At 46.0% G+C, this 25,661-nt stretch overlaps 1 protein-coding gene across 2 annotated transcripts in view; it reads right to left on the bottom strand.

Moving 5' to 3' along the window:
• Positions 1–19,863, bottom strand: part of SLCO1C1 (solute carrier organic anion transporter family member 1C1) — a 38,615-nt gene extending 18,752 nt beyond the window's left edge. Inside the window, exons 1-3 of one of the 2 annotated variants that reach the window (XM_077340142.1) lie at positions 19,598–19,863; positions 5,315–5,567; positions 1,793–1,941 (exon numbers count right to left, since the gene is read on the bottom strand). In XM_077340142.1, coding sequence (XP_077196257.1) covers positions 1,793–1,918 — 126 coding nt within the window. In that variant the 5' untranslated portion in view covers positions 1,919–1,941; positions 5,315–5,567; positions 19,598–19,863. Of the gene's footprint in view, positions 1–1,792; positions 1,942–5,314; positions 5,743–19,597 lie in introns of those variants that run through there. The other variant, XM_077340143.1, reaches the window with a different exon arrangement.
• Positions 19,864–25,661: the final 5,798 nt, after the last annotated feature.

Genomic DNA, 25,661 nt, shown 5'->3' with positions numbered 1-25,661 from the left:
CTTTATCCGCACGGACTCTTGGAATCCAGAGCTGCAAAAGCTGTGGGTGAAATCCTTTTGTGTGACAAGTTGGGGGCTGCAGAGTGCGGTGGTGTTTGGGCTCAGGGGACAATGACCACGGTGAAACCCTTTTCTATTACTTCTAGTGTGTGTGCCCGCAAGGCCACCATGAGATGAGTAACCGAGAGGGGCAATCTGTTCCACATAATATATTTATAGAATCATAGAATCATAGAGTTGGAAGGGGCCATACAGGCCATCTAGTCCAACCCCCTGCTCAACGCAGGATTAGCCCTAAGCATCCTAAAGCATCCAAGAAAAGTGTGCCAGTGAGGTAAGGCCTAGGGGAGGAGCTGGTCTCATGGCTTAAGTGCCACTCAGCGCTGAACACCCACTCAGGGCAGCTGCCCCGCCCCTGAGGGCCTCCTCCTCCAACCAGCTTGCCTGTCTCTCCAGCCACCAGCCAAATGCCTTATGTCACCCACCCTGACCACTCCCTCCACCTTCTACTTCCTTCCAAGGCTCAGGGGCTGCAGATCCCAGCTGCATGAGAGCTGCCCCTGCCAGTGAGTTCCCTTCACGGGGGCCTACAGTCTTTCCAGGTCCTGGGGGGAGGGAGAGGCCATCCACAGAGTTCTTCTATCGCCACCTCAATCTAGCACCCGTTGTATTCCTGAATGCAATGGGCTTGTCCCTTGTATAGAAATAATTGAATGAATGAATGAATGAATGAATGAATGAATGAATGAATGAATGAATGAATGAATGAATGAATGAATGAATGAATGAATGAATGAATGAATGAATGAAGCAAGGCACACTTCACAAAATATAATAGAAGAAGGGGAGCTACTCTTTTACACCCTGCTTTTCACTACCTGACAGAGTCTCAAAGCAGCTTATGATTTCCTACCCTTCCCCCTCCTGCAACAAGTGCCTTCGGAAGCAAGACTGAGAGAGCTCTGAGAGAACTGTGACTGGCCCAAGGTCACCCAGGCAGGGATAGTTTATGACATCATGTGCCTTCAGAACACACACCAGGACCCAGACACTCTAGAACAGGGGTGGCCAAACTGTGGCTCTCCAAATGTCCATGGACTACAATTCCCATGAGCCCTTGCCAACACACTGTCATCTGGAGAGCCACAGTTTGGCCAGCCCTCCCCTAAGATCAGCCTTGTCGCAAAATCCAAAGTTCCGTATAACTATCGATTGCAAATACAGACACTCCATAGCAAATGGATCGCTACTTTTTCAAATGCAACACGTTACGGCATTTTCCTCGGTCGAAATCTCTGCAGTGTGATGTTTCTTTGAAACCACTGAAAATCTAGTGGTGGGTGAAGGTGCTGTCCAATCACAGCCGACGTAAGGTGACCTCATAGCGTTTTCAAGACCACAGGTGGTTTGTCATTACCTGCCTCTCCATGGACTTACTTGGTGGTCCCCCATCCAATGTTAACCAGGGCTAACCCTGTTTAACGTCTGAGATCTGAAGCGATGGGACTAGCCTGAGCCATCCAGGTCAAGGGAAAAATAAATGCACCTAACGAAACACAGAACTGCACTCTTCAGGGGGTTATTTATGATTGAATGGCTACAATTCTAAGCGTTCTCAATTGGAATGAGACCCATTAAATACATTACTCCTTGTGTTGAAATCCGCTTAGGAGCCGGCTGTTAGGAAAAGTAGAACTTCTGACTATAAGGGAGGTGGGGAATGCCACTCCAAGGAGAAATTCTCAGCCCCTTCTAAAGAACCACCTTTCAGAATTCCCAAAGTTCACGATACCTTTATTCCTCCACAGAATGTTCCTCTCTCTTTCGATGCTGAAGATTCGGATTTTGAAGACCTGTCCATGGATAGGACTGTGTTCTTCGAGAAGAGCTGTGTGTTTTCTTTGGATGAATTCTCCATCTTAATATTCCCTTTCAGTCAATCTAGAAGACATCAGAAAGGGTTTAAGTGACTGCAGAGCAATCTGAAGAACAGCCTGAAAACAGCTGCTTTTGCAGCTTTCACGAGGAATGGAAAACAGGGTGGAGGATGGAGGAGAAAGCAGGATGGGGCCTTCAGCTCAGTCCACAAACCACTACAAGGCTCCATGAATTGCTTCAAAATTTTCAGAAGTTCATGACGATACACTCATTGGGAACTTCTGTTTGCGAACCACGAACAGGGTCAAATTAGTTGCTTCCTGGTTCATGGTTCACAAATAGAAGTTCAAATTCAGATTCAAACTCTATTACAGTCGTTCAGAGCAAGTTACATGAAGTTAATACATAAAAGACCAAATGAATATGGCCATTTAATATAATATAATTTAAAACAGATCATTAAATAGAACTTAAAATTGTGCTACTTTAGAGCATCGGATTTTTACGGCGGCGGCACAAAACCTGGCCAGCTGGGTTGTCACGTGGGGGGACTCATCACTTAGCAAACAGAAGTTCATGATGGGTCTATTGCAGGGGTAGTCAAACTGCGGCCCTCCAGATGTCCATGAACTACAATTCCCAGAAGCCCCTGCCAGCATTCGCTGGCAGGGGCTTCTGGGAATTGTAGTTCATGGACATCTGGAGGGCTGCAGTTTGACTACCCCTGGTCTATTGTCATGAACTTTATAGTGGCTCATAGATGAGCAGCACTTTCTAACTAAGTATGCAAACAGGCTGTCACCAACAGTTTGCAGAAAACTGGGACATCACCCTTGCTTCTTTTTCCTGAAAGGAGTACAGAGCGTGTGTAAGAATAAGCACAATTCACACCCTGCCCTGTGTTGTGTCAGTGTGAAGATGCACAAGCCGCTGACAGGAGGGCAGCTTCTGATCCGGAACTCATGTTGTTATTCAACAAGCAATCATTTCGGATGACTGGGATTTTTGTTGCAACTCTGCAACACGAGTGACACATTTTGGGTCGTTATGATGTAAGTTGCCTAATATCAGCAAAGATCCATCAGAAAGTGAAAAATTGCAGGGTATCATGCAGAGAGGCAACGAGCAACCTCCTCTGTGGATTATTTATTAATGTTGCCTACAAGGTAACTATTTGAATCTCACACCATTTCATAGACATGAATTGAACCAGGCATCCCAAGAAGTTCTCGCGTCATCTACTATTACCCATGTTTGCCTTATGTGACCAATTGTATGCTAAGAACTGCATTGGTTTCATGTCACTTCCAGCTTTGGGCAAGTTTTCCCTTTAAAAGATGCAAATTAGTGGGCCAAACATATTGGATGCTGAAATGGTAGCCAGGTTTTCCGCTGAGCTTGGTTGAGTGATAGTATTTCCAAACGAGTCATCAGACAAAAGGGAGCCTTCAAAATCCCCAAAATTTCAGTAATTCGAAAAAATCCCAGATCTGAATATGGATGTGGAATTTGGATCCAGGATTTTTAAAAAATCAATTTTTTTGGAGCTGGCTTGGCTTCTGCTGTGGTGTGGTTTAAGCCAGGGGTAATCAACCTGTGGTCCTCCAGATGTCCATGGACTACAATTCCCATGAGCCCCCTGCCAGCGTTTGCTGGCAGGGGCTCATGGGAATTGTAGTCCATGGACATCTGGAGAACCACAGGTTGACTACCCCTGGTTTAAGCCACGCTGCAGAAGAAACTGGCTTTGGGATGTGCATGCAGTGGGGAAGCATCTGTCTGCCATATGCAGACCTGACAGGGAGCAGTCAGCTCTCACTACCTGGTCAATCCTGGGCTGGTTCCTCCTGAAGTTTGGTTTACACTGAGCTGCTACAAAAGAAGAAGACCTGTTTTTGTATACCCCGTTCTTCACAAACCTGTAAGGTAGCTGGGGCTGAGAGAGCCCAGATAACACTAACAGGGCTGTGATGAGCTCAAGATCACCCAGCTGGCTGTATGTGGAGAAGCATGGAATCAAACCTGGCTTGCCAGATTAGAAGCCATCACTCTTAACCACTGCACCAAGCCCCAGCTGAGGCAGCGCAGAGCCGACAGTTTCTGCCAACTTGGCCCATCCTGGGCTGGCTCCTGCTGCAGCTCGCTGGAGCCAACTCCAGTCGAGGGGGTGTGGAGGTCTCTGCTCCCGCTGCCCAGGCTGATCCTGGGCTGGCTTCTCTTGTATTTCAGGTGAAACCAACCTGCAAGAGCAGCTGGCCACAGCTGGGGTGTCCTGGAACTCTCAGCTCCCACCGCCCCCGGTTGATTGGTATAGCTGAACATTCCCGAAGAGAAGTTGAAAAATTCAGCTTGCATTCGGGCTCAGCTACATCAGTAGCCAATCAGATTCTCGGATCTGTTATTGGCTTAAATACTACCCACTGAACACTAGTAAGGTATTTTGGGTGTCTTTTTTTCATTTCGGATTAGTTGAGTACACACCCCTATTTGCACCCCTTCCCCAGGAGTTCCAAATAACCTGATTTTCTGTCCAAAGACCACAACTGATACATTATACAACAGTCTCCATGAAACCTTGAAGAGTCCCGTGCTAAATATGCTCCAAAGAATCTAGCAAGTGTTTTCTCTAAAATATATATTTTTAATAATAAGAAAAGAAAAGAAATGCCATAGAGCAGGGGTAGTCAACCTGTAGTCCTCCAGATGCCCATGGACTACAATTCCCATGAGCCCCTGCCAGCAAACGCTGGCAGGGGCTCATGGGAATTGTAGTCCATGGGCATCTGGAGGACCACAGGTTGACTACCCCTGCCATAGAGCCTTGTAAACAGATAATAGAAATACCTTTGAATGGGATGATGCTCTTCATAAAATGGGCTGAGAGGATGACATTTTGAGATCCTTCCTGTCAGTCTCATACAGTGGGAGGCCATAGATAGTGGCAGTTTCACATTTACTCACAAGAACCTGTCTTACACGCAATCAGATTCTCGATCCGTCTGAGTCAGTATTGTCTACTCAGACCAGCAGCAGTTCTCCAGGGTCTCAGGACCAGGTCTTTCCCATCACCTCCTGCCTGGTCCCTTTCAACTGGAGAGGTTGGGGATTGAACCTGGGACCTTCAGCATGCCAGACAGACACTCCCCCACTGAGCCCCAGCCCGGGAACCTGCTTAAAAGATTCATTTCTTTAACTCCATGCCTATGAATAGACCACCTTACCCTATTCCATCCCTTATCCTTGACTGTTGACATAGCAACATCTGCCTATAGGAAGGCATTACATTTTCAAGTATCAATGATTCAGCAACTTATATATATATTTTTAAAGGGAGATAAAGCATTCTATTTCTATCTGGCTTTTATTTGGGTGGATTCCTAATATCAGGAGGCCTCTGAAAGAAAAGGAGAAAGAGGTGGTGAGAAATCAACCTTACCTGGCAGTAGGAACCACCTGTCTCAGTCTCCTGCAGGTGGCATGAACAAATAAACATATGCAGGTACACTTCTCCTGGCCTCCAAGCGGGAGAATCCGGAGGGCAAAACTCCAGTCCGAGACGTATCCGATGAGGTAGGTGCTAGATCTGGAGGTAGCGAGACGAGAAAGCAGGAGGGGTGGCAAGAAACGTCTGTTTTCGGTCTTTTTTCTTCTCTTTTCACCCTTCGACCTTCAAGCCCGGTTGTTGCCCTCTGCCAGGACAGGTCCCGAGACACGCAAAAGACATGAGCAAACTGGACTCAAAACCCTTCCCTGGTAGAAACGGTTAAAAAGTTCTTGAGATGTTTCTTCACTGCCTTGCAGCGAGTTTGACAGAACGCATGTGATAAAGCTTTCTATTCCCCCCCTTCTTAAAGCCCTGATCTCCTTAATTACTGGTTCCCAGGAAATAAAAAAACTTCAAGGGGGGGGCGGAGAGGGGGTTTGCCAACCGAAGGAGAGGGCGGGTGTAAGAAAGTTTCCTTTGCCAGCTCAGAAATTCCTTTGCAAAGCCAGCTTTCTCTTCCCCGCACCCTTGTTATGTATTGGGTGGCTTCCCAATTAGTTCCTTAATTTTGAAAAGAAAGGAAGATTTTTTTAAAAAAGTCAAGCATGGAAGGGCTTCTTCCACTCGATCGTTCAATCACTCCAGAAAAGGTCTTAGAACGTTTTTTTTTTTAATTTATCCATATTTTATTTTATCCATCATATTTTTAACCCACCCGGCAAGAACACCTTAGAGCAGGGGTAGTCAACCTGTGGTCCTCCAGATGTCCATGGACTACAATTCCCATGAGCCACTGCCAGCGTACACTGGCAGGGGCTCATGGGAATTGTAGTCCATGGACATCTGGAGGACCACAGGTTGACTACCCCTGCTGTAAGAGACGCTGTGAGGAATCATTTGAGAAAGGTTATCTGTGAGGCGGTGCTTTTCAGGTAGTTTCCTAAGACCTTTTGCAAAGTAAACGAAAGACAAGACACTGAGAAAGATCTGCAAATGAAGAAGAAGAGCTGGGTCTTATATGCTGTTTTTCTCTCCCCGAAGGAGTCTCAAAGCAGCTTACAATCCCCTGCACTTTCCTCTCCCCACAACAGACACCCTGTGAGGGAGGTGAGGCTGAGAGAGCCCTGAGATTACTGAAGAAGAAGAAGAGTTGGTTCTTATATGCCGTTTTTCTCTACCCAAAGGAATCTCAAAGGGGCTTACAGTCGCCTTCCCTTTCCTCTCCCCACACCAGACACCCTGCGAGGCAGGTGAGGCTGAGAGAGCCCTGGTATTACTGAAGCAGAAGAAGAGTTGGTTCTTATATGCCACTTTTCTCTACCCAAAGGAATCTCCAAGGGGCTTACAATCGCCTTCCCTTTCCTCTCCCCACACCAGACACCCTGTGAGGGACGTGTGGCTGAGAGAGCCCTGATATCACTGCTCAGTCAGACCAGTTTTATCAGTGCTGTGAAGAGCCCAAGGTCACCAGCTGGCTGCATGTGGGGGAGCGCAGATGCAAACTCCTAACCACTCCTAACAACACCAAGCTGGGGAAACGTCAAGACCTTCTCAAGACCAACAAAAATAGAGTCCAAGAGTACCTTTAAGACCAAAAAAGATTTATTCAAGGCGTGAGCTTTCAAAATACAATTTACTAATTTGCCACCATTTGCTTGTGCCTTATATCTCCACAGTTATCATGGTTATTCATTTAGTCTGAGGAAGAGTGCTTGCACTCGAAAGCTCACGCCTTGAATAAATCTTTGTTGGTCTTAAAGATGCCACTGGACTCTATTTTCATTGTGCTACTTCAGACCAACACGGCTGCCCACATGAATCTTGTCAAGACCACTCAATTTCAGGCCTCTCTCAGCCTCACCTCCCTCACAGGGTGTCTGTTGTCGGGAGAGGAAAGGGAAGGCGAATGTAAGCCACTTGGAGACTCCTTCAGGTAGGGAAAAGCAGAATATAAGAACCAACTCTCTTTCTTCAGAAATATCAGGGCTCCCTCAGCCTCTCCTCCCTCACAGGGTGTCTGTTGTCGGGAGAGGAAAGGGAAGGTGAATGTAAGCCGCTTTGAGACTCCTTCGGGTAGGGAAAAGCAGAATATAAGAACCAACTCTCTTTCTTCAGAAATATCAGGGCTCCCTCAGCCTCTCCTCCCTCACAGGGTGTCTGTTGTCGGGAGAGGAAAGGGAAGGTGAATGTAAGCCGCTTTGAGACTCCTTCGGGTAGGGAAAAGCAGAATATAAGAACCAACTCTCTTTCTTCAGAAATATCAGGGCTCCCTCAGCCTCTCCTCCCTCACAGGGTGTCTGTTGTCGGGAGAGGAAAGGGAAGGTGAATGTAAGCCGCTTTGAGACTCCTTCGGGTAGGGAAAAGCAGAATATAAGAACCAACTCTCTTTCTTCAGTAATATCAGGGCTCTCTCAGCCTCCACTCCCTCACAGGGTGTCTGTTGTGGGGAGAGGAAAGGGAAGGAGATTGTAAGCCGCTTTGAGACTCCTTCGGGTAGAGAAAAGCAGCATATAAGAACCAACTGTTCTTCTTCTTCAGTAATATCAGGGCTCTCTCAGCCTCCACTCCCTCACAGGGTGTCTGTTGTGGGGAGAGGAAAGGGAAGGAGATTGTAAGCCGCTTTGAGACTCCTTCGGGTAGAGAAGAGTGGCATATAAGAACCAACTCTTCTTCTTCTTCAGTAATATCAGGGCTCTCTCAGCCTCACCCACCTCACAGGGTGTCTGTTGTGGGGAGAGGAAAGGGAAGGAGATTGTAAGCCGCTTTGAGACTCCTTCGGGTAGAGAAGAGTGGCATATAAGAACCAACTCTTCTTCTTCTTCAGTAATATCAGGGCTCTCTCAGCCTCACCCACCTCACAGGGTGTCTGTTGTGGGGAGAGGAAAGGGAAGGAGATTGTAAGCCGCTTTGAGACTCCTTCGGGTAGAGAAGAGTGGCATATAAGAACCAACTCTTCTTCTTCTTCAGTAATCTCAGGGCTCTCTCAGCCTCACCCACCTCACAGGGTGTCTGTTGTGGGGAGAGGAAAGGGAAGGCGAATGTAAGCCGCTTTGAGACTCCTTCGGGTAGAGAAGAGTGGCATATAAGAACCAGCTCTTCTTCTTCTTCAATAATATCAGGGCTCCCTCAGCCTCACCTCCCTCACAGGGTGTCTGTTGTGGGGAGAGGAAAGGGAAGGTGAATGGAAGTCGCTCTGAGACTCCTTCAGGTAGAGATGAGTGGAATATAAGAATCAACTCTTCTTCAGTAATATCAAGGGTCTCTCAGTCTCACTCAGCCTCTTACATGGTGTGAGTGTGGTGTAGCAAAGATATATCCAATTTAAATGTCAAAGATTTAGTATTAAGAAGATTAAGGCACAGCCGGTACAATATTGCGCATACAGTCTCAATGGTACCGCATGGTTTCAACCCAGAGGGTCTTCATTAGTGATCAAATAAACCACACAAACACACACTAGTATCATATTACAATGAGACCCGGTTGGTGGCATAAAAATCCTGGGGGGGGGGGGGGGGAAATGAATACTTTAATGAGAATTTTCCCCATAAAATGTATTTTAGAGTTATTTAGAGATATTTTAATATATTTTTAATTCAAACAGGGAATACTGGTTCCTTGCATAAGATATGAAGTTCTGAACAATGTAGTGTAGACAGAAGATCCTACAATTGTAAGTTTGTCCAGCATTCAGGCAAGAGACATTCAGGGGTGGTTTGCCACTGCCCGTCTCTGCAGCATGACCCTAGAGCAGGGGTAGTCAAACTGCAGCCCTCCAGATGTCCATGGACTACAATTCCCAGGAGCCCCCTGGCAGGGAGCTCCTGGGAATTGTAGTCCATGGACATCTGGAGGGCCGCAGTTTGACTACCCCTGCCCTAGAGCTCTCTGGAGGAATGCCATCCAAATAGTAACAGAGGCCAGCTCTGCTTAGCTTCTGAGATCTGACTGGAGCGGACACGCTTGGCCTTGCCAATAGCATGGTTATGCGAAACAGAATGTCTTTTTCTGAAATCGACTTTGTAAACGATATAGTTATTGATTCCCCTTTTCTCTTTCCAAGGAAGAATTTCTTAATTTCTCTCCGACTGCTCTTCGTTGTTTGCTGTTATGCTTCTACAACACCCTTTGTAACTTTGGCGCTTGCTGGAGTTTTCTATGTTACACCAGGGGTAGTCAACCTGTGGTTCTCCAGATGTTCATGGACTACAATTCTCATGAGCCCCTGCCAACGTTTGCTGGCAGGGCCTCGTGAGAATTGTAGTCCATGAATATCTGGAGGACCACAGGTTGACTACCCCTGTGTTACACCACATAGGAGAAGAAGAGAGTTTGTTTTTACATGCCGCTTTTCTCCACCCGGAGTATCAAGGCGGCTTACAATCCCCTTCCCTTTCCCCACAACAGACACCCTGTGAGGGAGGTGAGCCTGAGAGAGCCCTGATATTACTGAAGAAGGAGAAGAGTTGGTTCTTATATGCCGCTTTTCTCTAACTGGAGTAATCTTTAAGCAGCTTACATCTGCTTTCCCTTTCCTCTCCCCACTACAGATACCCTGTGAGGGAGGTGGGGCTGAGAGAGCCCTGATATTACTGAAGAAGAAGAAGCCCTGATATTTCTGCTCGGTCAGAACAGCTTTATCAGTGCTGTGGTGAGCCCAAGGTCACCCAGCTGGCTGCATGTGGGGGAGCGCAGAATCAAACCCAGTTCACCATATTAGAAGTCCACACTCCTAACCACTCCGCCAAGCTGGTTCCCTAGTTGTCTGCATCAATAAAGTCCCAGACCCAATAAAAAAGGGAGACAAAATTTGTTTCAATTTGTTTGAATTACAAATACCCCAGGCGTGCGGACGGGAGCCATGATCAAATTCCACTCGCATTAGCTCGGTGAATGGAGAAATGGTTAAGAGATGGATAATCATCGGTATTGAATCTGGTTGGGCTCCGGAGCTGGCGCGCCACCAGCCAGAGCATTGCTGTGGTTTTAGCTGCCATAGCGACATATGGCAAAGAAGAATCATATGAGATGGAAGAAAGCATCTACAGTAATGCCTCCCCCTTAATTCTACAATTAAACCCTCCCCAGATTTGCAGAATGAGCTGGAAACACTCACTTACCGAGGTTAAGGTCTCCGTTAGAAGAGAGCTAGCTGTAATTGTCCAGTGGGCAATATTTTTGCCCTGGCCTTCCCGCAAAGTGCTCAAAGTGGCATTCAGAGTTTCAAAATTGTTGTAGAAGTGTATGTTGGACAGGGCCCCGAGACTTGATGCAGAGAGAGGGAGTTACTGAATTTAATAAATAAAACAGTAAATAAATATGCACGAGAGCAGAGCACGAAGAGGCTAAAAAGAATAAAATAAGTTTGATTCAGAAGAGAAACAGCTTTGTGAGGGAGAGAGGAGAGAGAGTGTGTTCTAACTGCTAAACTGCTCTTCTTTCATATTGTCTGTTCTGGAGGTGAGCAGGGAGGAAATGTGCTCAAAGGAGGAGGGAGTCTCCAGATGAACCAATCGGGACACTGAAAAATATTAGGAAGTCCCTAATCTAAAAATGCTAACTACACATCTCCTCCGATGCCCCATGTAGGATATCTTTCATATGTATACCCCAATAATAACAAGCCTGTAAGGTACCTTAAATCTAGATTGTGATTTTCAATGGGTCTTGTGATTATTGTTTTAATTGTTTTTTATAACTTACTTGCCTTCAATGGGTTTTATGATTGTTTTAATTGTGTTTTTTTTAACTTACTTGCCTTCAGTGGGTTTTATTATTGTTTTAACAGGGCTTTATGATTGTTGTTTTAATTGTGTTTTTATAACTTTCATGTCATCAATGGGTTTTATTATTGTAGATTTAATAGCGTTTTTATAACTTACTTGCCTTCAGTGGGTTTTATGGTTGTTTGAATTGTCTATTTATACCTTACTTGCCTGAGCCTTCGGGGAGGGCGGTATATAAATAAATAAATAAATAAATAAATAAATAAATAAATAAATAAATAAATAAATAAACAAATAAACAAATAAATAAATAAACAAATAAATAAATAAACAAATGGTTGAATAGTCTTTTTTTCTCATACATTCTAATTATTGGTATAATGTTTTGCCAAAAAAAGCTTACTTTCTGGGTAGACTTCCCTAACTAAATGAAAACCGCCTTATTTTCCACAAGAGAGAAAGGCAGCTAATAAACATATTTGTTAATTATTTCTTTAAACTAAGAGAGAACGACTGGCTTGTGGAGTTTCATGGCTGGGGGGGGGGAGTGATTTGAACTCGGATCTCCCCATCTCATGTCTAGTATTCTAATTACCACCCCACACAGGCTAGAGTGTCAGGGGGAGAGAGGGCTGTTTAAAGGCTAAATTGAAAAAGAAAAGAAACAGACAGACAGAGACTGGTTAAATGAAGGACTTTGTAATTCCACCCAGGCAAGGGCAGCAACTTCCTGTCCCATAAGCCTTGGGCAAAATTGCATTAAAAGGTGGGCAGCTTTGGTTTCACTTCAGCCCCTCCTTCCTTTGTATTTCCTGGGAGCACCTGGGAGGTAGACCACCCCTGGGTCAAAATCCAAGGGGTGGATTACCAAGTGAACGGCTTGCTGGTGTGATTGACAGAATCCGGGAAGGGAGGGGGTCGCACTGGACAATCCTGTCTGTAGGGCTAATGGCACAGCATTGAGGGCCTAGGCCTGGGGTAGTCAAACTGCGGTCCTCCAGATGTCCATGGAATACAATTGCTGGCAGGGGCTCATGGGAATTGTAGTCCATTGACATCTGGAGGGCCGCAGTTTGACTACCCCTGGCCTAGGCTGTCACAATCTTCAAGATTAGACTCTCTGAGAGAAAAATGAATAACCTTAATAATCGAAGGAAACTATAACAGAGGGAATGGTGCTGTAGATCAGTGGTCCCCAACCTTTTTATCACCGGGGACCGGTCAACGCTTGATAATTTTACTGAGGCCCCGGGGGGAGGTAGTCTTTTGCTGAGGATTGTTGCCGTCTGAGCCCCTGCTCCACTTGCTTTCCTGCCGGCGCCCCTGACTTCCCACCGCCCACTGGGGGGCGCTGCCAGCAGCAGCTGCGCAGTGCCACGGCGAGGGGGAGCCCCAGCCATGGCAGCCGCTGGAGACCACCAAAGGTGACCTGATGGCAGAGTGGTACGGCAGCCCCTGAGCAGCAGCCGGGGAGGAGGACAAGGAGAAACCACGGCCCGGTACCAACCAATCCACGGACCGGTCCCGGTCTCCAGACCTGGGGTTGGGGACTCCTGATGCAGATCATCTAGGAAAGTCTTTCTTTACTTTTTTTTCAGGAGTTCTTACTGCTGACAGGAGGGGTCATGATACCAAGGCTCTTGGTAAAACAGAGTATTGTCGGTCCCTTGTTACTAATTGTGTTTATTTGCAGAGAGAGATCTTTCCTGAGATCTGCCTTGCTTGTAGATCTTGAAACCTGGTCCTCCCTGCTTCTTTAGACAGAACACCTGACTCCTAGACCTGCTCTGAACTGGTTAGCTAACTCTGCTTAGTTTATTACTTTATCATCTTATATTTGCCCCTGAGACTCCCAGAAACTCCTGGGCAGGTGTTGGCCTGAACACGACAGTTGACTTGTCTCCTTTGCCTGTGCGAGACGGGAGACTGTGTCAGCAACTACAGGGCATAGCCTTGAATGAGATACTGGTCATGATTCAGAGACCTGATACAAGGCAGACCCTGCACAGGGCCCTGGGATCGAAGGGAGCTCTTGGGGCTATCCTATTGCTTTAGGATGCTTTGGGCTGATCCTGCATTGAGCAGGGGGTCGGACTAGATGGCCTGTATGGCCCCTTCCAACTCCATGATTCTATGATTCTATCTGGCGGCGACAGAGGCTCTGGGTAACGCTGTTCAACACAGCTGGCATTAAATCGCAGCCAGGCGCGAGGTCTCCAGCTCCATAAAGGGGCTTTTTGTTATAGCCTATCGTGACAGGGCTACATAAACCACAACAGCTTTCCTGGGAAAGATTAACTTAACTCTTACAAAGCTTCCTGAATGGTGCAAGAAGGGGGATCTGCGGGGAAGTACCACCAGAAAGCGCTTACTGGTTTCACCCGGAGAACACAGAAAGAAGAAGACGAAGAGTTGGTTCTTATATGCCGTTTTTCTCTACCCGAAGGAGTCTCAATGTGGCCTTCCTTTTCCTCTTCCCACAACAGACACCCTGTGAGGTGGGTGAGGCTGAGAGAGCCCTGAGATTACTGAAGAAGAAGAAGAAGAAGAAGAAGAAGAAGAAGAAGAAGAGTTGGTTCTTATATGCCTCTTTTCCCTACCAGAAGGAGGCTCAAAGCGGCTTACAGTCGCCTTCCCATTCCTCTCCCCACAACAGACACCCTGTGAGGTGGGTGAGGCTGAGAGAGCCCTGATATCACTGCTCGGTCAGAACAGTTTCCTCAGTGCCGTGGCGAGCCCAAGGTCACCCAGCTGGCTGCATGTGGGAGAGTGCAGAATCGAACCCGGCATGCCAGATTAGAAGTCCACATTCCTAGCCACTACACCAAACTGGCTCTCCATAAACGTGTGTGGGGCTTTTTACAGCAGGAAATAGAAATAAAACAATGGGGCATTTTGGGTTTATTCAGGCTCAGTAACTGATGTTGGCGACACGATAACATTATGATAAGGATGTCTGGACGTTCGACTGGGCTAGGAACTGGACCGTGCCTTCTGGGAAGCTAAGCAGGGTCAGCCCTGAAGATAGAACCATAGAGCTGGAAGGGGCCAGACAGGCCTTCTAGTCCAACCTTCTGCTCAAGGCAGGATCAGCCTGAAGCATGCATGATAGATTTGAAGTGGGTCACCCCTGGCTACTGTTTGAATGGGAGAGCTCCCAGAAATACTCCCAGAAGTAATGGCCAACCACCTCTGTTTGTCTGATGTCTTGAAAAACTTGTGAAACTGCTGTAAATTGGCTGAGTCGTGATCACGTTTTCCATCACCAGGAACTGGAGAGGGACCAAAGCGAAACATTTATGTTGTTTACCTATTTTATCCAACCCTATTCTTCAAGTGTCATGGGTCGCTTATCCTTATGAAAACAGGGAAAGACAAGTTAGAGAGAGTGCCTAGGCCAAGGACAATCGTGAAACTTTGTGACTGAATGGGGCTTGAACTCACTTTAACTTGGTGTAGTTGTTGGGAGTGTGGACTTCTAATCTGGCAAGCTGGGTTCGATTCCCCATTCCAGCACATGCAGCCAGCTGGGTGACCTTGGGCTTACCACAGCACTGAGAAAGCTGTTCTGACCGAGCAGTGATATCAGGGCTCTCTCAGCCTCACCCACCCCACAGGGTGTCTGTTGTGGGGAGAGGAAAGGGAAGGCGACTGTAAGCTGCTTTGAGACTCCTTCGGGTAGAGAAAAGTGGCATATGAGAACTGAGCCTACCGTAACAATTTTTTGTCCTGATGAATCAGCAGGCGTAGGGATTGCTGAGGGCAGAGGCCTTGCCACATACAAAGGAAGAACAAAGCATTTACTTTAAGAAGCCAACTTTATCCTTCTTCAGTTATATCAGGGCTCTCTCAGCCTCACCCACCTCACAGGGTGTCTGCTGTGGGGAGAGGAAAGGGAAGGCGATTGGAAGCCACTTTGAGACTCCTTTGGGTAGAGAAAGCATATAAGAACCAATTTTTCTTCTTCTAACCCAGCCTTTCTCCATTTTGTTTTACCACTGAGAAACCCCTGAAACATTCTTCAGATGTCAAGAAACCCCAGAATTGGCCTGATTGTGCAGAATACACCCACCTCAACATGACCATATATTGTCATAAGGTAAAGGTAAACAAATTAAGAGGCAAGTTAACTATTGTTGTTTGTCAGTGCTCAAGACTTTAGTCAGAAGAGCTTAAATAAATAAAATGCAAATGCACAAACCACATGCAATTATTTTAAAAAATACAAATGTGTATCCTGCCTCTCTCCCCATTTGGAACCCAAAGTAGCTTATACATTAATGTAACCCTTGGTTACATTAAAAGGTAAAGGTAAAGGTATCCCCTGTGCAAGCACCGGGTCATGTCTGACCCTTGGGGTGACGCCCTCTAGCGTTTTCATGGCAGACTCAATACGGGGTGGTTTGCCAGTGCCTTCCCCAGTCATTACTGTTTACCCCCCAGCAAGCTGGGTCCTCATTTTACCGGCCTCGGAAGGATGGAAGGCTGAGTCAACCTTGAGCCGGCTGCTGGGATCGAACTCCCAGCCTCATGGGCAAAGCTTTCAGACAGCTGCCTTACCACTCTGTGCCACAAGAGGCTCTATATATTGTCATATCACCTGATAAACGTTTAACATATATATACATGTGTCTCTGTGTGTGTGTGTGTGTGTGTGTGTGTACAGTTAACTCCCACCCACTTGACAAAACCTGAGGCCTCATACTGTTATCAGTCCCTACCCTATCTCATATACCACCTGGGAAAAATGATGCGTTACGGGATTATTGCACAAATTGCCAAAATAACGCATGCAGATCTTGTGAGTTCTCTCAAACGTTGCATTATCGGTAAGTAAATTAGAAACTCCTCGAACGGGAAGGGAGCCAAGGAATCAGCTAGCCCGAAGGTCTGCACAAATCGATTATTGTATGCTGATAGCATCTCATGGCCGAAGCTTCATCAAGGCCTCTGGAAAACACGACCCTTTGACAGACTGTGCTTGATGTCTTACAGAGCAGGAAGTGCCAGACTGAACACATGGAATCACTGGGTTAAATGGAGAAAAATAATTTGCCTCTGAAAGCACAGGACAGAGCTTTGTGTAGTATCCCCGGTTTCCCACATTCCTGGTTAAGGAGAAAATGCTGTTCGAAGAAATTAGAAAGATGATCTGCCTCCAAGAGTCAGCTTGTTATAGTGGTTAAGAGTAGCAGCTTCTAATCTGGAAAGCTGGGTTTGACTTCCCTCTTCTCCATAGGCAGCCTCTGGGTGTTCTTGGGCTACTCGCAGTCCTCATGGAGCTGTTCTCACAGAGCAGTTCTGTCAGAGATCTTTCAGCCGCACCTACCTAACATGGTACATGTTGTGCGGAGAGGAAGGTGACTGTAAGCCGCTTTGAGACTCCTTTGGGTAGAGAAAAGCGGCATAGAACCTCATCATATGTGGTAGCAACTGGAGTCTAAAGAGGTATATCCTCTCATTTTAACTGGACTGCATTTGGGGTGTGGGGTGGCAGGAGATGACAGAGCCGTGGATGCCTGCCCCAGCCCTGTTTCTGGTCCAGCAGAGTAGAGCACTGGGCTGTTATGGCATTGGGATGGGGGCACTTCTGGTGATATGTGGCTTCTGGTTGATTAGCTGGCACAATTGAGGATTTTAAGCTTTTATATCGAGACAGCATCCTAAATCTAGACAGCATCCTAAAAAGCAGAGACATTACCCTGCCAACAAAAGTGCATCTAGTCAAGGCTATGGTCTTCCCAGTTGCAATGTATGGCTGTGAAAGTTGGACCATAAGGAAGGCCGAGCGTCAAAGAATCGAGGCTTTTGAATTCTGGTGCTGGAGAAGACTCTTGCGAGTCCCTTGGACTGCAAGGCGAACAAACCGGTCAGTCCTAGAGGAGATCAGCCCTGACTGCTCCTTAGAAGGCCAGATCCTGAAGATGAAACTCAAATACTTTGGCCACCTCATGAGAAGGAAGGACTCCCTGGAGAAGAGCCTAATGCTGGGAGCGATCGAGGGCAAAAGAAGAAGGGGACGACAGAGAATGAGGTGGCTGGATGGAGTCACTGAAGCAGTCAGTGCAAATTTAAATGGACTCCGGGGAATGGTAGAGGATAAGAAGGCCTGGAAGATCATTGTCCATGGGGTTGCGATGGGTCGGACACGACTTTGCAACTAACAACATAACAAAGCTTTTATAGTTTTTAAGGTTTCATAATATGTTCAAGTTAAATTATTGAAAAATTGTTTTTTATTGTATATATATTATGTTTTATGTTGGAAGCCGCCCTGGGTCGGCATGCTGGGAGGGATAGGGTATAAATCAAATAATGAATGAATGAATGAATGAATGTCAAGGAGGTGTGACTTGGTTACAATACTTCCTGGGTTTCCTGAAGCCTGAAGAATATTTCAGGGGTTTCTCAATGGTAAAAAGGTTGAGAAAGGTTAACCTATAGAAAATGGTGAGTTTGGAAGATGGACTCAATGGCATTATACCCCCTTGAAATTGTTCCCCAAAACCCAACTTTCTCATGCTCCGCCCCCAAAATCTCCAGGTATATTCCAACCTGGAGTTGGTTACCCTAACTGTAGGAGAAAGATAGCTTAATGTCATGTTAGTGGAGGGGTAGTCAAACTGCGGCTCTCCAGATGTCCATGGACTACAATTCCCATGAGCCCCTGCCAGCGTTTGCTGGCAGGGGCTCCTGGGAATTGTAGTCCACGGACATCTGGAGGGCCGCAGGTTGACTACTCCTGTGTTAGTGGCTCTCCAGATGGCATCTCGATTTGGTCTGATCCATCCAAACACTATTTGCACACCCTGGTTGTAACTTAAATTAGGTCTCCAGAGAGCTGTGTCCTTCCCCAGTCCTTCAAGGTTACATTGCTTGGTGGGAGAAAAAAGACTAGACTTTTTATTTTCTTAATGCATTTGATTTGTTGCATGTTTTTTTGAAACTTAAAAAGAACTTTAATATCACTCTGGATTCCGAAAACAAACAAACCTTAAACCTCGACTTTTACGACCTCCATTAAGATAATTGCTGTTTTGTAAGGGGTTGCTCCGTGGATCTAGCATCCCAGAGCCCTGAAAATCACATCTTGTAACTTTATCTCATACGCCCCTTGATGTTTAGATTGAGCCGTTAAGAGCTACAAACGGATGGATCCTTTTTAATGACCAATATTGTACCGAATTGAGAGGTCATCTCATTTTCCCCTGCCAGAGTTTCAGATCACAAGAGATTATTCTAAAGAACAGCTTCTGTGAGTGATTATTACAAACCTAAAAAGAATACAACGAAATCGCTCTAGAAAAAAAAAAAATTGAATGGCTCCTTTGAAATGCAATCCTGAGTCTGGCGAAAAGCCAGCTTTGGGTGTCATCTGTGAACTTTGCCACTCAACCCCTATTAAATCTCTTTGCTCCCATCCAGTGAACCTGAACAAGCCCCCCCCTCCCATACCCCCCCCCTCAAAGAGAAGTGGAGATGCAACATGGTTTCCCATCTTAGCAACAGAAGCTTATTCACGGGTGGTCCTTAATAGAATACAAAGAGGCCTCCTCACTAGGGTGGTCCATCTCTTCTTACGAGATCATGTTCAAGACGTTTTGTGCTCCAGGGCCCAGGTGTGAAGCAGTTGAGTAAAGCTATAAAGACGACTCCCACTTGCTGGAGTATATCGGGCAAGTATGTCTCATGGAGCATTGAGTAAGATTGCTGCCATCTATGACCCCTCCTCTATATAATAGCACCTCCTGTTATAAAAATCAGATGACTATGCTGGAGAGTTGAGAGGTAGGTATGTATACGCACCCGATGCTGCTTTATGGAGAGTAATATAGAGTTATGTTTTATTTGTATTATTTTTATTGGGATTCTATTGGTTGTAATAGCTGTGAGCCATCACGAGCCAGCAGGGCCGGAAACGATGGGTTAGAAATCTAACTAATAAAAATAACAAAAATATTTTTTTTAAAGAAATCTAATTAATAAATCATAGAATCATAGATTTGGGACTCCCAGGATCATCTAATACAACCTCCTGCACAATGCAGGAACCACGGAACTACCTTCCCCCCCCCCACACACAGTGACCCCAATTTCATGTTCAAGTTATCCCCCCAACAAAAGTTCTCCAGAATCCAGCTTGGCCTGGAGGCAATTCACCTACCATCCTACAGTGGCAATTAGCAATTCCCTAGGTATGCAAGGAAGGACCACAAGAGACAAACACTGGCACATCCCTTCCTGCCCACCCACTCACCATCTGCCTAAGTTCATAAAATCAGCATTTCTGTAAGATGACTATCTAGCCTCTGATTTAAAACATCAAAAGAAGGAGAACCCACCACCTCCCGAGGAAGCTTGAGGCACTGCTCTGTCAGGAACGTCTTCTAGATGTTTAGCCGAAAATTCTTTTGCATTAATTTCAATCCATTGGTTCTTCTCTGACCCTCTTAGGCAACAGAAAACAACTCTGCTCCCAACATTGAATAAGAAATAATTTTTGCATCACCTTCATCAGCTCTCCCCTTGCCAGCTTGATCGTGGGCCAAACAGCTTTTCAATTCGTCAGTGAGCTTCTAGTGTCCAGTATACTTCTCATCTTTGTCATGGAAAAAGTATCTTCAAGTAGATGGGTGCTTTTCACACAGGCTAAATATTGTTGGTTCACTCCCCTTCAGCAACAGGAAAAATCTCCTAAAGTGCACCGAAACTGTATTATCCAACGTGTGCGGAACGAGCCCCAATTGAAAAGTACATTGAAAGTGCATGATCCAGTGTGTGCAGAAAGTGCCTTATTCATAGATCCTTTGAACGACTTTCAAACTTTGGGTTGGGAAAACTACCATCCCCCGAACATATAGCTTGTTGTCAGCAGCAAAATATAGATGGCTGCCCCAATGATGGGTGGTCCTGGGGAAATTTCCAGAATCGGGAATGAGCACTGCCACTGAATAGTTGTTATTGTTATTGTCATTTGATTTATTTCCCACCACTCCCTGGGTAGGCTCGTGGCGGGTAACAGTTATCTTAAAAATCCCGATTAAAACCCCATTAAAAGACATTAAAAATCGTATCATGGGTAGCAATCGCAAAATGGCAGCTATGGGGTGCATCGGCCAACTATCAAAAGTCTATCAAAGTCTACTAGAGTCTATTAGACCTGCACCCACTCACTCCTCGTGGAAGAAGTCTTGGCCTCCGTCTGAATGAGGTGGGATGGGATAGAGTATTGGTGTTTTTGACCACTTGCTTGTTTTATTGTACGTTGGGGTTTTATGGGGTTTTATGGTATTTTAATGTTTTATTCTGTGAACCGCTGCGGGTCCCGAGGAAATGCAGTGGCATATAAATCGAAATAATAAATAAATAAATGAATGAATGAATGAATGAATGAATGAATGAATGAATGAATGAATGAATGAATAAATAATTAATTCATAAAGTCGGGCTGCTACAAGTCTAATGACCCCCTTGTAATAATGGCCATTGTTTCCAAACAGAAGTTTCCTACAGGCACGAAGGTGCCGGAATGGTTTAAGGATCTGTGGGGCCCCAGCAGAGTACAGTTGTGGCGGAAGCAGTCAGACTGCGGGTGGAGGGGCTCTCCACAGTGTAAAGGGGTGTCGCTCCAAGTGTCCGTAAAACGGGAAAAGGGAGAGGGGAGAAGTTATAGCCCTCATCCATGGGAGGAAAGGCACGTTGTGGGGGCCCCGGAAGTGCAGAGTAGGGTTGTGTGTGGCGGCATCCGAATCGGCCTGGAACAGTGATTTGGCCGCCGCCACGCACAACCCTAGTGCAGAGCCCGTAGCACGTACTACATTTGCTGCATGGATAAACCAGCCCTGTGAAGGTGGTGGGCTTCTTCACAAGCACCAGCTACACCAAGATGGTCCAAAGCCACAACTGGGTTTCTGGGCTGGGGAAGAATTGTTCTGTCAAAGAAGGAGACGGGGGACAAGAAACCGATCAGCAGGCACAACATTGGGAATCGCTAGTCAACATGAAGCACTTTGAACACCCAAAGCAGTATATAAATGTTCATTATTGGGTTGTGAACACTTGTTGCCTGGGTGGATGCCCCGCGCAGCATCCGAGCTGGCTCCACAAATCAAACAACGAACAACCTCCGGCGTCATACCACAGAATTATATTTGTTTCTTCTTCACATTGCAACATCCACATTGTTCATCTTTGTGACAAGTTCTCTAATCATCCTGAATACATATTTACTATTATACATTATCCCAAGAGGCACTTCCAGTAATTCTGGCCAAAAAAAGGAGCTTCATTATAGTGTCTAACTTACAAAACAGTAAAAATAAATAATGTTTATCTAAAAGATTTCTTTTTCTTCCCCCCCTTCAGTTCCCTGTACAGAATCTATTTTGTACAAAACATTTATCAGCCGTTAATAACTAAAATCACTTAACAAAATACTTGTGGAGGGAATACATTAAGTATTGCTACATGTCGTAAGTGCAAGGTTATCCGTGAAAGGAGAAAAACGAAACTTCGGTCCGGGAAAGATCGCCCCGCGAAAGGACGAGGCCTTGTTCTTGCAGAATGTGAGTACGCGTGTCGTTTTTAAAAAGAATGGTTCTTACAACAATAGGGACAATATATAAATAGAAATGAATGCATGTAGTATTTCGTGAAAAAGAACACTGTGTTAGAATTGAACACGTACAAATACTGATTTCACTTTTCCTCGTTGCTACTTTGGTTGGCAGTTTTCTCAGGGCGTGACTTAGGCACAGCCAAGCATTTGCAAATCCCACTGGGGTTCGCGGGGGAAATTCGGGTGCGAAGCTTCACTGGTCCAAAACAAAGGCCGATGTGTCCCTCCTTCCGTTTACCTTCTTGGTGGCCAAAATCGATATTGGGGATTTTCCGCCCATCTTGGGGAAGTTCCATCTCAAATCAGAGAGAGTTGGAGGGGAGTGGAAGCAGGAGGCAAGGGGAGCGAGAAAGATTTTCCTCTCACACATTATTTTGTCACAGGTTATTGTACCCTCCGGGTCCTGTTTTAGCTTGGAGGGGTAGACACCAGGTCCTTCAATGCCCGCCTAATATCACCAGAAACCATCACTTAGAGGGACTTAGAAATGCTTTAACTCTGTCTGGGTCATGCCCCTTTTCAGCTTTAAATATTGCTTTAGAGGAAATCCTCAAGATAATGCATTTATAAAGTTTGCAAAGAGAAGCTTATTGTTTTTTTTTAAAAAAATAAACAGATCCAGGGAAACATTTAGAAGGAAATCCTTTGAACAAGGACAGTGGTGATTTGTCGAAAATTTGGATTAGAAAAGACCTCGGGCGCCATCGATAGGCACCGTGTATCAGAGAGGTGCACCAAATCTCACGGGCCTGGAATCAAACTGGAAATAGGATTGAAATCCCTTTAAAAGCGTCAATCGGCAAAGGAGTGGACTTGACGCTTATCCTGGAACGCCGGAATGGGCTTCAAGTCTTGTGACCGTCAAGTACAAAGTCATCTTACGAAGGGTTGCCCAGGGAATCTTTTAATCACCTTGGCAGATTCGTTGAACCTGGTAGGACATGGGTGCCTAACGTATTTCAAACGTGATGGTGTGCAGGTGATGTGATTACGGCTTGAACACAAAAATCTTGAGCATCATCCAGTGTGGGTATTACACACACAGACACGTGAATATAAGCCATAGGAGAAGGAGGAATTTGTTTATCCAAAACATGCATGTGACCCAATGGTAAGATGGCAGGCATCAGCAATGGGTGGCCCTTAGGCCGGCTCTAGCCCCCTGAGTAGTATCTGGGCTTCCCAGTTGTTAATCTGGAATTGTGCTCCTCCATATAACATTCACAGATCTTCAACATGGCCCTCCAATACTGGCTGATTATGAGTGCTGAGCATAAATAAAGGTGCTGGATTCTTTGGGGACTGATTAATGGAGATTCGGCTGAGGCCCATGGTAGAGATTTGCATTTCAATAGAGAGGACACAGTTCGTCAGCAGTTTACACTTGGATGGCCTGATCCAACAAAACGCCACACAGCCACAGTATGTGTACTGCGTACCCCCTTGCCTCCCGAGCCCTGCCTATTTGCAGAGAGGGCCAAATCCATATAAAGGTTGAATGCAAAATTTAGCTGAAGTCCTCAAAGTGAGCAGGGATATTCCGGATTGGACAATCATTTTTTTAAAATGTTTGATGTACCCTGATCTTTAGCAAACAATCTGATTTCATATGCTCAAGGTCAACGACAACATATGGAAACAAATGTTTTCAAAGTTCTGCAAGCTTCCCTGATGTCTATGATCAGGTTTGGCCATGGAGAGGGGGGGAGGGAAAGAATTTATTCTGGCTTGCAAGTTACACTGTGTCCCATTCCGCACGGGTGGCGTCGCTCTGAGATGCCACCAGTTCGGTGCGGCAGAGCAGCATACTCTGCTGCTTCCTGTGTCCTCACGGGGGACAGATATCAGTGGCAGACCCTGTCCACCCCAGATTTCTGCACTCCAACAATGCAGCCGGGGTGGAAGGTTCTACCACATGGGGGGCGATGGGGAGGTATTTACAGGAAGGTGGGATTTTGTTACAATGTAATCCCATCTTCCTGCAAATAAAAAAAATGACCAATTTGGCCACGTGGTGTTGTGGAGCCAACTGGAACATTATTTTTGTCCCCGCTGGTACACAGCAGGAGGGGTAGAGCTGGGCCTTCAAGGCCTGGCTCTTCTGTGTCCACCCAAGCCTATCCTGTCCTGGCCACAGATGGTGCCCATGGTGACAAATGGGAATGTGCAAAATATGTGCATTCCCTTAATGTGGGGCAGAAGAGCTCTAAACTGGGCTGGCAGCGACGTCATGTGGAAGCAGGGATTAGCCCCGCTGCCATACGAACACCTGCCTGGCCTTCTCCCCTTGTGTGGAATCAGCCTGAATGCATTTATGGCATTAAAGGAACTGGGGTTGAAGAACACAGTCTGAGCACTTCAATGTAGTACTAAAAAGAAGAGCTGAGTTTTTTTTACTACCCAAAGGAGTCTCAAAGAGGCTTACAATCACCTATCTCTCCTCTCCCCACAACAGACTCCCTGTGAGGTAGGTGGAGCTGAGAGAGCTCTGGGAGAACCATGACTGGCCCAAGGTCACCCAACAGGCTGCATGTGGAGGAGCAGGGAATCAAACCCGGTTCTCCATATCAGAGGCTACCACTTACAACCACTGTACCAACCTGGCTCTCAAAAAGGGACTTGAGATCAAGCAGCAGGAGTCTGGGATACCTCTCCAGCCACTTTCTGCCCCATCTCCCATAGCCTGCCAGAATTCAACTAATCCAGTGTCTACTCTGCTGTCCACAAAAGAAAAAGACACAACTTGCATTTTCATTATGACATGAATTGATCTTCCGTACTGGTCCATTCTCTAGAATGTCAACATTTGGCACATGACATATAATCCCATGCTGGGCAGACTTATCAGCCATGTGGAATTAACTCTTCAGTTCAGACGGATTTAAGCATATAAGAACCCTGCTGGGTCAGACCTGAGGCCCGTTTCATGGGTATTTCTCTAAACCAGGGGTAGTCAAACTGCGGCCCTCCAGATGTCCATGGACTACAATTCCCAGGAGCCCCTGCCAGCATTCGCTGGCAGGGGCTCCTGGGAATTGTAGTCCATGGACATCTGGAGGGCCGCAGTTTGACTACCCCTGCTCTAAACAGTCAGGTGCCCCTGGGAACCAAGAGGGCACAAAGATATTTCATTCACCCGTTGCACCTGATATTTAGGGATACACTGCTCCCGGACAGAGAGGTTCAACAACACTTACTGCGAATAGCCATCTTTTTGATGTCTCTCTCATTCATGAATTTCACTAGCCTTCATGAAAGGCCACAAAAACGAGCAAGAATCACTGGATCCTGCTGGAAAGAATTTCACAAAGTCACAATTTCCTTTGGAGGGATATTTGTTTTCTTTCTTTTACTCAATGTCCAACTCCCCCCCCCCCCGCATACCAAGGGAGATCCATGAACATCTAGGACAGGAGTAGTCAAACTGCGGCCCTCCCGATGTCCATGGACTACAATTCCCATGAGCTCCTGCCAGTGAACGCTCATGGGAATTGTAGTCCATGGACATCGGGAGGGCTGCAGTTTGACTACCCCTGATCTAGGGGCTCCTCCTGTGTCTCTGGTCAACCCGTTTTCATTGTTCTCTGAACAATACATTATTCTGGATCACGCTACTTCAGATCTTGTGGCAGGGAATTATAAAAAGCTCTCTAGGCACATGGTAAACTGGAACATCCAAGAGATTTACGATACAACCCTAAACAATTAACCCGTTTTGAGCTTATTGAGTCTAAATCTGTTTAGAATTGCACTGTGAGTTAATTTCCCCTTTCCCATGCTAGTTCACAGCATTTTTTTTAAATATAGAAGGACATTTAAAAAGTGGCAGAGTCCAAGAATTCAACTTCCTTGCTTTAAGCTCTTTATCTATCAGCTCGCAGAATGACGATTCAACTTTGCTTTCCAGTTCCTATGTATTAAAGTTCCTGTTTCTTAGAGCAGCCTATTACAACCT

Source organism: Paroedura picta, chromosome 5, assembly GCF_049243985.1.
Source record: "Paroedura picta isolate Pp20150507F chromosome 5, Ppicta_v3.0, whole genome shotgun sequence".
NCBI lineage: Eukaryota > Metazoa > Chordata > Lepidosauria > Squamata > Gekkonidae > Paroedura > Paroedura picta.
This window is presented reverse-complemented; position numbering and strand designations above follow the sequence as displayed.